Below are 14,948 nucleotides of genomic sequence, written 5' to 3'. Positions count from 1 at the left end.
CATTTAAATGGCATCCATTTCATCACAGCATCCCTGTCTATTAGGCAGTTGCTGCTTGAACCATCTTACAGGCTGTCCTCTCTGTGCCATGTACAATGGAAATGTTAAAGAGAAAAATTTTATAATAGATACAACTTAAGCCTGAAACACCCATGCAGCTATAGCTGCTTCGGCTCCTGAACATGGTAGTGCAAGTGTGGTTTCCATCAGGAGTTGTCCCCAAGCTACTTGTCATGAGAGCCTGGAAGACTGTGCTGGGAGAACCTGGTAAATCTCCCTCTGTCCTCCCCAAAGCATCTGCTGCAGGTGTGTGGACTTGGCACGCTATTCAGTGTGGCACTTCTTGCATTTATTTTTATTTTCTATACTTCCTCTTTGCATATCCCATCTTCTGTCCCTGAATTCTTCCTTTCTAAAAACTGACACAAGAGTATTTCACTTATATCTGATAGCACTCTGCTCTGCTGGGCATTTGTTTTGAGGACTCATGCTGAAATCTTCAGTCACATAATGCTCTTGACTCTTCCTCCTTATAGTTTTTTAATAGAGAAGGGACTTGCCTGACCCATGGGAGCCTGCAGACTATAAAAAAATTGGTCCAGTTCAGTTTTATTTCACATCCCTCATTAAAACATTGGTTATCAGCGTTGTGCATCTCTTGGCTCCATACTTATTCATGAAAACCAAACATTCTCTTTGAGCTGAGCTACGTATCATACCGTCATTAACAAGCTGTACCTCGTTGAAAATCTGTCAAGGAAAACTGACTTATTTTGCATTCTCTGCTTTGCACAAAATAGAAACATGGTAAACTTTTGTGCTGTAATGATTTTCTGTCTGTCTTGGTGGGACATAATGAGATAAATTCAAGTTCTTCCTTGCAGGCTAATTACATTGAATATACACTAGATGTGGGCTGCCCTCGTTATATGTTGCACATTTTTGTGCTTTCATTTGCCCTTCTCTGTTATCTGTGTGTGCAAGTGAGTTTGATTTGGATTTGAAATACCATTGTAAGCTAGAGAGGAACCATTTGGTGGTCTGCTCTCCCAGAAGACTCTCAAGAGACTGCGTAGCAAGTCCTTGCTGTAGGTAGGGCAGCATTTGAAAGTGGCTGTAAAGTAAATAAAAGAACTTAACTAGGTGCTAGAAACTGAGAAATGTGCTGTAAAGCTCGAGGGCAGCTAGCGGCAAGTCTGCTAAAAGCTATCAAGAATAAATTCAGCCCTAGGTCTGGTCACTAGTCCTGATGTATGGACACAAAGCAGAATACTGCATCCTGCAGAGCCTAGGTGTGGAGCACTAGTTGGGTGATGAGCAATTTTGGAAAATGGATTTTTAAAACTTGTAAATCCCTCCAATCCAACTAGTTATTCTCTGCCTGTCTTGTGAGAAGAAAAGGGAGGTGGGAGATAGTGTGGGAGGGTGCCCAGTTTGGGGAGGTCAGCAGGGTTCCTGGAGATGAGCATCCCCTGGAGTAGGGCAGAGAGGCTGCAGATGCATGATGGCAACCGGTCAGCCAGTAGTGGGCTTGGGACCTGCTTTAGAGTTGCACAGTGCTTGCTGTGAGAGTTTTGTAGTCTGGGCAAGACTGTGAAAGTGGAACCTGGGGGAGGTCTGTTGGATGCTCTTGGATCACACCACTTTTTATGCGTGAGTGATCTTAGTCATCAAAGACTTATTGGTTAGCTCTGGGAGTTAGGAACTGATGTGCAGATGCCTCACCTTCGACGAAGAAGCAACTGATGTAAAAGGGAAGATGTTGAGAGGGTTTCTCTGGTACTGAAGGAAGCAGAGCCAACTTTAGAAGCAGATGTCCTAGTTGCTTGATCAGAGGAAAGGGATCACTAGTAAAAATCTATACTTTATCTATGGTGAAGATGAATTCTGTCATCAGTTGCTGCGTTTTAGCACATGCTGTGAGTGTCTGGGACATTCCTGATGGGATAATATTAGTGCTTTTGCTGTGAACTCATTTTCTTTGCAAGCTAATTACAACTGGGAAAGTTTGAATGCACATGGAAAGGCTCTGGGATTTGCAGGTAACTTCTGTGCATCTGATAGCGGATTTGTGCATCCTTGATATCATGCTAGGGCAGAAATACTTTAGAGCAACTCTGAAGAAAGAAAGGTAGCATCACTTGGAGCTGCTTTAACACATTTCTCTGTTTTCTGCTTTTTGAGACAAACAGAAAATCAGGGTTTCCTCAGTTTACTAACAGTGTATCTATAATTCTGCATATAATGGTATGACTACAGGGCTAGCTGGTTTTTTTCCTAAAACACTACTTACTGTGGCTGTCACTGCTTCTGACTAAGTGTACACACACGGATGAAGTACAGAGTGCTTTGCATAGATGAAAGAGCACGTGTTTCAGGAGGTTGGAAGCAAGATATTACTGTATTCACTTCAAATTATTAAAAAAAAAAATCCCAAGCTACCTTTAGCACTATATTTGTAAGAAGAAAAATAGCTCTCAGATCAAGTCTTTGTGCCTCGTCATGCATATATATTGGAACTGGATGGAATATCTTGTACAGTGAACATGCCTGGTTCAGGCTCACCAGAATAGTCTGTTTTATGTGGAGCACTTTAAAATTCATCACAGGTTTGTGGGGGAAAAGACCCTAGGGAAGTAGCCTTATCACAATGTCTTAAATCTGTCAATCTTGAGATCCCCTCCACCACCATGTTGCTATTTGTTTGCTGAGACATTGATTTCTGGGTGTAGAACATCTTAAATGAAAACCCCAAGATGTATTTTACCTGTTTTTCTAAGACTAAATGAAAAAGAAATCACAGTAATGTTTTCTAAAGCAGAGCCCAGAAGATGTTACCTCTAATGCATTCAACAAGGAAAATAAATACCCAGCAATGGCAGATGCTAAGGGAAAAAAATAATCGACAAATTCTAATTCTCTTTTCATGCAGATATTTAAGTATGTGCTATCTGTTAGTGTTTTAAAATATGCAAACCAAATAGCTTGTGAGTGTTTGTCTGTTTTATAGCTGAGGATATGGGGTTTTTTTAAGAGGAAATGTGAAGACACTAATTTTATGATGGGAGAGCTTAGCCTGTGGTTCTTCTTTTCACAGTATGCAGACCTGGGTTCTTCAAAGCTTCACCCCACAGTCCATCCTGCAGCAAATGTCCCCCCCACAGCTACACGCTTGATGAAGCATCCACATCTTGCCTGTGTGAAGAACACTATTTTAGGAAGGAATCAGACCCACCTACAATGGCCTGTACAAGTAAGCATGTGCTTATAGGGTTGTTTTTAATCCTTTCCAGCTGTTCCTGTACTGTGATTAGACATTATGATACTAATTAACGTGCTTTTTCAGGCTCTGGACTGGAGTTTGAACTAGTCTTGACACACTTGTAATGTCACTGGCTTTGTCGATTGTAATCCCAGTTACACAAGAGGAGACTTTTCAAAGCTTTTTGCTTCAAAAGCTGGCATAAGCTGGCATCAAACCCAGAAAGCGTTTTTGTAACGAACCATGCTCCGTCTCTTGCTATTGGATCCTGGGCAGACTCAGCCAGCAGCACAGCATTCAGACACGAGTACCAATGTGGAGTACTCATGCAGGAGGAATGATGGGCAGTGCTTGTCAGCAGTAGGCAGGGGTAGCATCTACGTGGTCCTAGTTAGTATCATCTCAGCTCATTTTCAGTAAACAAGCAGGGAGAGAGATCTATCTTTCCAATCTGCCTGGAGATGCTCACTCTTCAGGGTAGTTTAAAACTCTGTGATGGAAACTGCTTCTCCAATCTGCAGTGAAAATGTAGAACCTATGCTCTTTACATAGGGGGAGGGCAGTCTAACAAGCACATTGGAGTACTGGGAGTCCAAGGTGGGATCAGTGTAATCAGAGTCATTAATTTTGCCCTTCCCCTGTTATCTGTGAGCTATCCTGTCAGCTGTACCTTGAAAGTCTCTTGTTCAGTTTATGTTTTCAGATAGTTAGGACCATAATTTACATGCCCCCAGCCAGTCCTGCTGGTGAGTGCAGCACAGACCTGTCATGCTCTGAATGTAATTTTCATGATGCAGAAGGAGTTAAAAGGGACCAAAGAGAACTGAACCACTGGTGCTACTACAGTAGCTAACTACTGCAGTTAGAGCTTCCAAGAAACTTAAACAATGGCGGAAAAAGTAGGTTTATGGGTCCATGCATGCTCAGAGCTGGTGGGCAGTGGTGCAGAGGTGACTTCAGTGCTGTTTTTCTTGCATGGTGTCGGCATGGTAGAGGCTTTTTGTGCCTTTCCCAGTGAATACAGGTGTCCTTCCTAGCTTCCCAAGTTTGCATTTCAAAAGGAGGAAGAAAGAGTCTGTTCCTGTAGGAAAGATACTCTTGCAAAGGAAATTGCCCTCGGCAGCTCTCTGCTTGCCTGAAGGAGGCACTTGGAGCAGAATTGGGCCCCTTGAACTCTGCCTTTGATTTTCACCAGGCAAAGGAGCATGAAGCACATGGGTATTGGAAAGTGTGCTGCAGGGAAGGAGAAGACAGCCTTAGGCAGCATTGCAGTCACTGGTGCTGTCAGATCGAAGTGGTCTGGGGGATGAGTCATGCAAGCACTTCTCGATTTATTAAATAGGTATGCCGGTGTCTTTTGCAGCCATAGCTAGGGTGGGTTACAGCATGAAAAACTTTGATACCAGGGCTTCTTGATGTTCATTTTGCCCCTTGACCTGACTTAAAAATCATAAATAATTGATAGATAATGTGGTCCAGCATGGTATTGGGAAACACACTGAGCTCTGGAAACACTCATAAAATTGGCTTTTCTGTGCAGACAGTATCAAAGCCAGGAACTGATGGAGAGTTATGCCAGACTCTGGTATCCACTGTGCCTCCTGCCCACCATTAGTGGTGTTGCTCTCTGCCCCTTCTCAGGATCTAAGGGTATACATCCAGTCTGTCCTGATGGTGAATTAGCACAGGGAAGGAGCTGCCATCCCTAAACAAGATGTTTATGCATGCCTATGGCCTGAGCATAGGGCAGGATGTTCAGAGAGGTACAAGCAAGGTTCAAACACGTCTCCCCCCTAGGTTTCTGATGCAGTTTGAACCCTGTACATAAAGTCTGTAATTTCCAATTCTGCAAATACCATGGGATTTTGGTTTTATGGCTTTTTTTGTGGGTTTTATGCTTATTTACTGGTGATGGTTGGCTAAGTTTGTTGGGTTTTAGCATTTGGGTGTTTTGTTTCAGGGTGGGTTTTATTTTTGTTTTGAAAGCTTACTATAAACTAGTTTAAAGTGCAGGCATGGTGCCTGAAGCTGTGTTAGGATATGGTTTGGCAGGGTACTGAGTGCTTCTGGGGCAGATGAGAGGTTTAATGCTGATCAAGGCACTGCTCAGCTTCTGTTGCCCACTGTAAATCCTGGTGCAGCAGTTGAGGATGTTGCAGCATCTCTGCTGGCATTCATACTTACAACCCCAAAAGCAGGGTGGATTATCTGAGCCTTCTCCATGTGCTTCAGCCACCCTCACTTTCCCCATGCATCTTTTCTTAGGATTTTGTCCTAATCCTGCTGTATTTGTGCTGAAGGTGATGAGGAGGGCATGTGCTACACCAGCTCAGTGGCAGGGGTAGAAAATTTTGGTAGGGACAGTAACGAGTAGGTAGCGACACTAGCATTTTAAACCAGTCCAGTTAGATCTGGAAGGCAACATCTCATCATAAACTAAAACACAGGCAAGACAGACTTGAGTCATGACTGGTAGGAAAATATTGCAAGGGGTTTTTTAATGTTTTTATTATTTATTGGCACTGTCAACTGCTCAGTTAAGTACAGGACAAGGGAGAAATACACTTTTGTTTCATTTTTCCAGTTCCTTAAGTATGGTTTGTAAGTAATGATTGGTAATTTTGAAATTAATAGTAATGTGATGCAGTCTGAAATAATTATTGCCCCCAGAAAAAAAAATGACTCTGAAGGATATTTTAAAATTCTCTTAATATTATTATGTATCTTCCAGGAAGTAATTGTGCTTTATTTCTTCTTAAATTAGGTAATCCTAGTTTCAGTTCCTTGCACAACATCTCTTTAAAACCAAAACATAGTTACACCCTTTCTTTTCCCATCACACCTCTGACAAGTAACCCTATTGCTGTTCAGAGCATGTTGGGGAAATATTTGTAGTATTATGACACATGGGACAAAGATTTTATAGTATTTGGTGTAAAATTGTGCTTGCGAAAAGTTTAGAGTTAACTTTGCGTGTGTACATATATATATTTGTATCTTGAGGGTAAGTTCTCTTGTAGGTTATTTTTTTTGAAAATATTTGCCTCAGTAAATAACAGGTTTGCTGTCCATCAAGAAAAAATACCAATATCTTTGCTTTCAGAAATTTACCTCTTGTCATTAGATTGTGATGCAGAAGCGGTGAATTTTACCTGCTTAGGGTACAAAGTAGCGAACTCAAAAATTATTTATGTATTTTAGAAAATTAGAGGACTAATCTCTTTGTCTTTGACAAAAGGAGTTTGGAAATTAAAGGAGACCACCTTAGAAGACCTAGGGCCACCTCTTCTTAGGGTAGAACACCTTTTTGTTCTCCCAGATGGGGTTTAGCCAAGTTCTATCCAAGTACAGTTTCAGGATTCTTCAAGTAGGTCTTGTTAGGTATCTGTAGACTACTAAAGACCTTTCTCTGATGCCCTATGAGAATGCTAATTTTGTAGGTTATGAAGTCCCGCTGGCTTTAAACCATTTCCACTGAAGCTCATGTTTGTTAAGCCTTCAAGAAGAGCAGCTGACTTTTCTATACAAAGCAAGTAAAAACCACTGGTGACTTTACAAAAGTAATAATTTATCCCCCGTTAAAGACACATTGTCCAGTAAATGTTTCTTGTGCCTGAGTTCTTTATTTTTTCCTAGAGTACTGGCATCAGCAAAAGGACATTCATCCTTTGAAAGAAAAAAATAGGGCAATTTAACCAGTAAAACATATAAAAAACCCTTGAGTGCAATATATATAACTCCACACAGCTCCAGTGATGAATGTCATAGTTTCCATTGTATCAGTACGAGTATGACTGCAGAAGGTAGTACTCACTTGGGCTGTACCTTGATGTCATTAGCTAAATAGCACTGGATCCCCAAGGCACAGCTTGTGATTGGCTTGCTCCTTGTTCATAGTGATCTGAAGAGATCACATAGCAAAACAAAGATGGTCTACCATTTCCTAAGCTACCTTAGCTTTTCTCTTCAACTGCTTTTCCTCCAAAGAATAAAAAAATACATCAGGATTATTTATTTCCTCTGTCAGCAAATTTCTCATTGAATCAGAACAGCTTGAGTGCAAATCATGACAGTGTTTCAGTTTATCAGTGTTACCAATTGTATAGACTTAGGGGAATAGGAAAGGGAAATAGAAGAAAATGCTTTTGGTTTATAAGGTAATTTCATTTTTGCAACGCTGCCTGTTTTAAATAACAAATCAAGTTTAATTATCACAACAAAACGATGACAGCCTAAGACAGCTTGTTAGGTTCGTATGGATCTCTAGCTAATGAAGCTACTTGTCGGACTCTTTTCAAGGAACTGCTCATGGGTTTTGACAGCTTCATTCAAACTGAAAGGAAGTGTGTTGTGTTGCCTTCCCTCAGAAAAATACCAATCTTTGCTGCATAGCTTCTGGTGGTGCTGTGACTAAAATCCATCCCAGCTTGCTTTGATAAATTTCCCCTTTCTTCCTCATTTGTTTGCATTCCCTGGGTACTTAACACGTGGATTTCTTGCATGAGACTCCTGCTTGTCCTTTCACATTGTCTTCAGGGTTTATCTGCAGCTTGCCCTTCATCTGCAACATGAGACTGTTAAAAACAAAAAGCTTGCAAGGAAGCAGTCTTGAAGGTGTCTCCAGGTGGGCTTTGCTTGTCCAGCCACAGCCTTTCCCACCAGGATGAAGAAAAACAGCTGACTTTTTGCAAGTGCTCTGGTACCTCTGTAGCAGCTGTTCCTCCTTGGATAGCCTTGCCAGAGCCATGCTGGCATCCTGAGTGGAGAGGCTTGGCAAAATAAGCAAGTGCAGTGTGGCTAACCAACCATGCTGCAGCTTGGCAGGGACCAAGAAGGCTGCTGTTGAATAGCTGGATATGGCCATGTTTCCAGTGGTCTGTGTAGATCACCATCTGCTTTGGGCTACACTGGGTGTCTCACTGAAGTGTGATTTGGATGCCCAAGCTTAGGTTTCACTGTTGCCAAATAGCTGATGAGAAGAGACAGATACACACAGAGGAAAGATTCGGCGTCTGGGTTGAGTACCTAAGTGGTGCGGAAACCCTAGTGAATATCTTATTTTAGGACCTAGAGCTAGTAATATAGGGGCAGTGGGGTGAAGAGGGGGAATCTTGGCTCTAGTGAAGCTAACAGTGACTTGGACAGAGCAAGGACTTGCTACTCCCTTTGCAGGAAGAGCAAGGAGAGCACCAGAGGCAATGCCTCACTCCTCCTGATGGGTTTGAGGCACCCAGTGTCTTGTCCTCCGACACAGATGACTGTGTCCCATCAGAGACTGCTTGAGGTGAGATGAGAGTGCTCAAAACAAATTCCCTATTTTTCCAGTTCTTCAGGTGCTGCTGCGAATGATCCCTTTGTGCTTTCTGACACATGAGCAATGGAGCATCTCTTTTTAGCTTAGAGGGTAGTAGCAAGCAGGATGACTGATTATACTGTTTTTACCATGTGTTTTTCTCGCTTTACAAACCAGGACCCCCCTCTGCTCCTCGGAGTGCCATCTCAAATGTTAACGAGACTAGTGTCTTTCTGGAATGGATTCCCCCTGCTGATACTGGTGGAAGGAAAGATGTGTCTTATTATATTGCATGCAAGAAGTGCAGCTCACACTCGGGTCTGTGTGAGGCGTGTGGCGGTCATGTCAGGTACCTTCCCCAGCAAACCGGCCTGAAAAACACCTCTGTCATGATGGTGGATCTACTTGCTCATACAAACTATACCTTTGAAATTGAGGCAGTGAATGGAGTGTCCGACCAGAACCCCGGAGCCCGGCAGTTTGTGTCTGTAAATGTAACCACAAACCAGGCAGGTAAGTGGATCTTCAACCTGGGGAAATGTCTGGGGTGGGAGCCCAAGTCAGTCAGACCCAATGTGGACCTCCCTTTGGAATGGGTAGAAGTCTCCAGCATGGAGAGCTGGACCCTCTTCAAATATGGGGTGTGGGAGTTGGGGGGTGCTTATGTCTCATAGGTTATAATTACTGCAGTCTTCAGTATGTTTCCTTTCAGCAGGACACAGTTTTAGGATTTGCGACCTTTTTCTCTTACACTAAACTACTTGAAGATACCTCCACTTTTTTGCATATTTGTATATCCATCCACTAAACCAGAAAGAAAAGAGCTGCCTTTCCTGTTGAGAAAGAGAAATTTATAAGAGTTCATTTTGGTTACAAATCCCAATGGCTAAAGCATTCTAACTTTGCTAACAGTTTCCCTAAGAAAATTGTTTGAGTCACTTTAGGAAATTTGATCCCTTTTCTACAGTGTGATACTAAAGTGACTGGACTCAGGCTGGTGAGGTACATTGTCACTGCTTCTCCAACAAGGTAGGGCTAAGATGTCACTGCATACCGTGTTCTCGGTTTTGCACTGTACAGGCGGAGATCATGTAGACTGGTTTATTCTTTTGTCCAGGGCTCAGATCTGTCTGCCCTTCCTTTGCCCAGCAGTTGAAAAGAGCTGTCACTTTGGACACCGGCAGGGAGTTGCCATTGTACCTTTACACTTGGAAGTGTGATGAGAGGCAAAAACATGATTATATCTCCTTCCAGGCACATCAACACACCAGGCACATCACACAACTTCTGTAAAGCCCCACAGACTGACCTATCCTTCTCTTGTCCCTCATGCTTTGCATTTTAGGGTCTCTGCCTACCTGGCTTGCTTCCTACCATTTAGTTTAGGGCTCCCCAGTGGCATTTATCCACTGTGGACTCCTTCCAGGAATGTGGACTGGTAGCCTTTGGGAGTGTGAGGAACTGTGCTGCCAAATCACTGGAGCTACCCCTTGCCTTCTCCAGACAAGGTAAACCTTGGAAACCTGGTGGGCAATTCAGCATAACAGCTAGATGTAGATTGGCAAATCCTCACTGCAGAGCAGAAAAATGCTAGCTGGAGGAGGGCTGCATTTCATTCCTGCTACCTAGGTGTCTATGCACAGGCTTGGTAGCCAGCAGCAAGAAATTGCATTGCACTTCATCAGATACCTGCCCTGGCAATTAAAGTGGATTGTTGAAGTGTTTCAGAAATCATTCAGATATATCTCAAGGACAGGAAATAAAGGCATGCCAGGGATGCTGCTGATAGATGTGGCATGGAATCTGCTGAAGGAATATTAGAGGATGGCAGTATGACACTGTTGAAGACACCTGTTTAATGCAGATCAGTGGGTGCCACAGTCCTAATGCTGTTTACTATTTTCCCATTGTGAAGGCTGCTGCTAGAAATGCTGTTGTTGGAAAAAGTGTATTTTTCTGTTAGTGGGTTTGCATTGGCATTTCATTGCTGGCACTGGATTTTCCCTGTGTGGCATTAAATCCACATAAACCTCAGCAAACGTAGCTGTACAAGAGGAGATGATACATTGCTGATCAGTGTAGACTGTGAGGAAATGGTCCTGGTTTGTGAGTTATGTCCCAAACTCTCCATAGCTGCAGCAGGATTTATCCACATAGCGGCATATCCTGTGCATCAGGCCAAGAATAACCCCCTTGCACAGTTATCACCTCCATCCTTGTATTAGAAGGTCTGTTATAGGAAATGGCAAACCTGTGACAAATGCAGCTCATGCCAAGGACAGGTGGGTAAGTGTAGCTTCTGGTTAAGTTTCACTGTTTACCCCAGTGGAGCTGCAGTCAAGGGAGATACTAATGGATCAAGCCATAAGTGTTTAATTCACTGTGTGGTGTTGAAATTGTATCTGTATGTTCTCATGTTTGATGCAACAGGAGGTTCGATCAAACCACTGTCTAAAGAAAGCAGTGGTGATTGTATTTTGTTGTCTCTCTGTCTGGTCCCACCACTCATTAAGGAGGAGAGCCAGGCCTGTCTGCTGGAGCTGTAGCATCAAATGGGCTTCCCAGTGATGTGCTCTTTCAACACTCCCTGGGGTGATCATCAGTTTGTCCATGCCAGAAATAAAGCAGATGTAAAGAGGGACTTTGGCAAATCAGACAAACTGCCAAGCATGGAAAGTGGGTATCTTTTTAAGGTTCCTCAAAAAAATGTCCTTTGAGGCAAGTAATGAGGTATGCAGGTATAGTGGTCCGTGCCTGGCCATGCCCAGCAATTCTGGATGTCTCTGCAAAAGACTCACCTTCAGCAGTCCTTTCTCAAGTAAGAGCAGACAGGGCACATGGGGCTTCAGGGAGTATCAGCCCACCTACCTTTCTCCTGAAATTACCACCAAGAGGTGCAACTCTGGTGTCTCATCTTTTCCCTCGCACAGGTTTTCTGATGGTGTGATTATATTTTCATGGAAGCTGGTTAATGAAGTTGAATCAGTGACAGAAAGCCAACTGCAGCAGTAGGAAAAGTCCTGCTACAAGATCTGCTGGCTGCAGAAAATTGAAAAAATGCATACCATGGGATAGTTTTGGCTGCTGGAGTCCTGCTGGCACATATGCAGTAACCCAGCACTGCAGAGAAATGCCAGAGTCTGTTTTGTTGGTTTGGCTTTTTTCCATCCCAAAAAGACCATGCTCATTTCAGGACTGCAAAAAAATGTGCAGGCAGCAGGATGCTGGGAACACCACCTTTTCTGGGCATAGGAACTTTTGGCAGCAGAAACTGCCTCTGGTTTGGACTCTCAAAGGGATTGCTTCCTGAAAAAAAATATGGTTTTCTCCAAAATAATTTGTCCTCCTTCATCTCTCCACTATTTTAAATAATGAGTAAAAGATTTGGCACTGGCAATCAGACTGGCATTTTCAGACTGATGTAATTTTCCTCTGAACTTTTGAAATCAGATTTGGAAATACAGCAAGGAAACAGTAGAATTTTATGCACAAGAAGAGGCTGATAGCTACTATCAGTCAGTGACCTCAGTATTTGCAGACCTGACAGTACTTGGGATGGGACTGATCAATGCAGGACACAGTGGCCATAGGCTCCAGATACAGGACTAGTTTCCCTGTCACCCTCTTGCAATCCCCAAACCTCTGTTGTTTCTGTGGGATTTTGCAGGTGTTTTTCTACTAGAAAACACATGTCTAGAAAGGGTGAGCAATGCCACAAGCCAGGAGAGACAGAAATTTCTCTGTCCTGCATTGTGACTACCCCAGAGCTGCAGCAGGCAGAGGGCCTTGTTCCCTTTGTAGGCATGAGTTGACCCAAGCATGGTTCTTCCCTATGGGATTGCTGCAAAGTACGTGTCCAAGGGACTTCTCAGCACAGATGGCAAGGAGCCATCTGTAATGCAGTCTCACAACATGTTAGAAAGTGTGCCTCATGCACGTGGGCTGGAGCACAGTGAATAATTCATAAGTGGCAATGATAGGATTGAGTTAGCCATCCTTTTCTTGTTCGTGGTTTTGTTTAAGTTTTCATATTTTTGAAACTTCCACCTATTTAAACGGTTTCCAGAGAGTAGTCTGTGTGTGCGGCTAATACTGAAGTTAGCTTTTCAAGTGGCAACTGCATGACTTTTTTTTTCTCAGTGATTTCACCAAGCTGGATGATTAAGGTATGCTGTCACTCTAGACAGAGAAGTGCATCTCCCTTGAGGTCTTTTATCTGTCCTGTATACAGAAAGCACCTACCATGACGTCTTGGTCAGAGACGTGTGCCTTGTAATGGGTCCATGGGGAGCAAGCACTTGGGATTCATGGTTGCCTGCATGCCGGTTGTATCATCGCAGGAACACACTGGAAAGATGCAATGTTTAAAACCTTTCTAGGCTTAAAACCTGCTAAGAGTATTCACTTTAAGCCAGCCTAAACAGCTGAGCAATTTTCTTTGCTTTTGATGTCAGCAACTTCCATGCTGGGTATGGCTTCAGGCACGGAACTAGCCTGGAGGTGGGGGGTATGAGAGTGGGGCAGTTTTCCTGCTGGCATCCCAAATGCCACAAACTCCTTTACCCTTAAAGACCTTCTCTGTGTGTGTTTTCAGATAAACCCCCTGCCTGTTTGCTGTTTGAAAAGTCAGAAGCCTTTTCAATCCCCTTCTGTGACCTATATGATATTTTTGAACCTTCTGGACAAGGAGGAGAAAAAAGATACAGATGTGCTTGCTAGCAGAGGAGGAGTTAATGTGGCTAAAGCCTCAAGGAGTCTGCATGCCTGAGGCCAAACCAGAGATACAAGTTGCATCCTGTGGTACAGCAATCCTATTTAAGCAAAGGTGTTGGAGAACAGAACCTAACAACCCATACTGCTGCCTGGGAAACATGGCTGGGTTCTTGCTTGACCAAAAGTACCGCTAGATACTTGGAGCAATTGGAAGGCTCTTGGAGCAGGGAAGTATGCTAAGCACCATGATCCTTACTCTGATTGTGCAGTCAGGGATGCTGCAGTGGAGGGGAGCAAGGGAGAAGGTTTTTTCCTTAGCAATCAGGATGTGTGCAGTCTTTGGAAAGCAGCCAAGGGCAAATCAGAAAGGGAAACCTGCAACATAGAGCTTGTTGCAATCTTACATCAGCATCTGCATGCTCTTGAAACCAATAGACTGCAGCCCTGCATAGTCTGGGAAGAAAACATCAGAAAATGAGTCAAGTGATGGCTGTGCTGAAAATCACGTTTTGAGAGATTGCTTTTGGAAATGGATGGGTTCAAGTCCTGTAACAGTCATGGTCTGATTCTTCCAACTTTAAAGTCTCACAGTCTTGTATGGTTTGGCTTGGGGAAGGGAACAGCTTCCTTATTTTCTTTAGGAATAACAAAAAATTTCCCAGAGGATGCTCCAGTAGATGTAGCATGTTGCACCATATTGCATCTCACACAAGAAGCAAGACTGGTTTTGCAGCATTACTGTTCAGCCAGTCTGACTTAGGGCCTGCAAAAGCTCAAACAGGTGCTTACTTTTGGAAAACTCCCTTTCCACTACCAGCGTGGTGAGCAGGGCTTGCCTTTCAACATCCATCGTAACAGTACTCGATCCACTGAGCTGCATCATCTTCCCAGCAATGGCCAATAGTGGATACCATAGAAAGGTATAAGCACAAGGCAGACATGTACCAGTGCTTCCCTAGAGTGCTCTCCAACCTCTGGGGACCACCTCTTTGTGCTTTTTTAGCCCTTAATGGATTTTTCTCGCATGACTTTGTCTAATCATTTTATGAACTCTGAGAAAATTTTAACGGCTGCAGGCAATCCTTTATGAATTTGGTATGTCTGGTAGTTTAAACTGTGCTTAAATTCATGTTGGCCAGAAAGGAGATATTAGTGGCATAAATAGAGGGTTTAAGGTTTGCAATTGCCCACCTGTTCGGAAAACACTGCCATTTAGAGATGCCATATTAGCTTCCAGTGTGTTAACACAGGTATTGCAGCATTTAACTTATAAAGATGTATTTTTAAAAACAAAAGTAGTCTTCCATACTAGGATAGGTGAATACAGGGGTATTTTAATATGCAGAGGTCAACCAGTACTGCCTCAAAGACCATGGTCTCTATTTAAAGCTGAGTGCACCCTGCGCTACCCCTTGCAGCAGGATCTTTCTGCTGGCTGTGAACACCCTTCATGTCTAGGGAGATGTGAAAATGAGTGTTGAACTGCTAGTGAGGGTTCAGGCAGCAGGAGAGGATAATTTCATTTGTGAAGTTCCGTGCACATGCTGGTAATCAGCTTCAAGAAGTATTTTGGTATATTTTTGAAACGTGGTCACATGCAATCAGAGCATGCAATCACAGGTTGTTAAAAACCAAACACACTGGCAGAAGAAAGTAGAGCCTGAAAGCCAGTGTTATACA

General features: G+C 43.2%; 1 protein-coding gene across 11 annotated transcripts in view; it reads left to right on the top strand.

The window, feature by feature from the left end:
- EPHA5 (EPH receptor A5) overlaps positions 1–14,948 on the top strand; it is a 205,471-nt gene that overhangs the window by 110,512 nt on the left and 80,011 nt on the right. For 7 of the 11 annotated variants that reach the window (XM_027635814.1, XM_027635809.1, XM_027635813.1 and 4 more), the window contains exons 4-5: positions 3,098–3,253; positions 8,733–9,068. The exons of 2 other annotated variants lie outside the window; for them this stretch is intronic. In XM_027635814.1, coding sequence (XP_027491615.1) covers positions 3,098–3,253; positions 8,733–9,068 — 492 coding nt within the window. The remainder of the gene's footprint in view (positions 1–3,097; positions 3,254–8,732; positions 9,069–14,948) is intronic. 2 more of the 11 variants (XM_027635816.1, XM_027635817.1) reach the window with 1 other exon arrangement.

Source organism: Corapipo altera, unplaced genomic scaffold, assembly GCF_003945725.1.
Source record: "Corapipo altera isolate COAL_440 unplaced genomic scaffold, ASM394572v1 22b, whole genome shotgun sequence".
NCBI classification, from domain to species: Eukaryota; Metazoa; Chordata; class Aves; order Passeriformes; family Pipridae; genus Corapipo; species Corapipo altera.
This window is presented reverse-complemented; position numbering and strand designations above follow the sequence as displayed.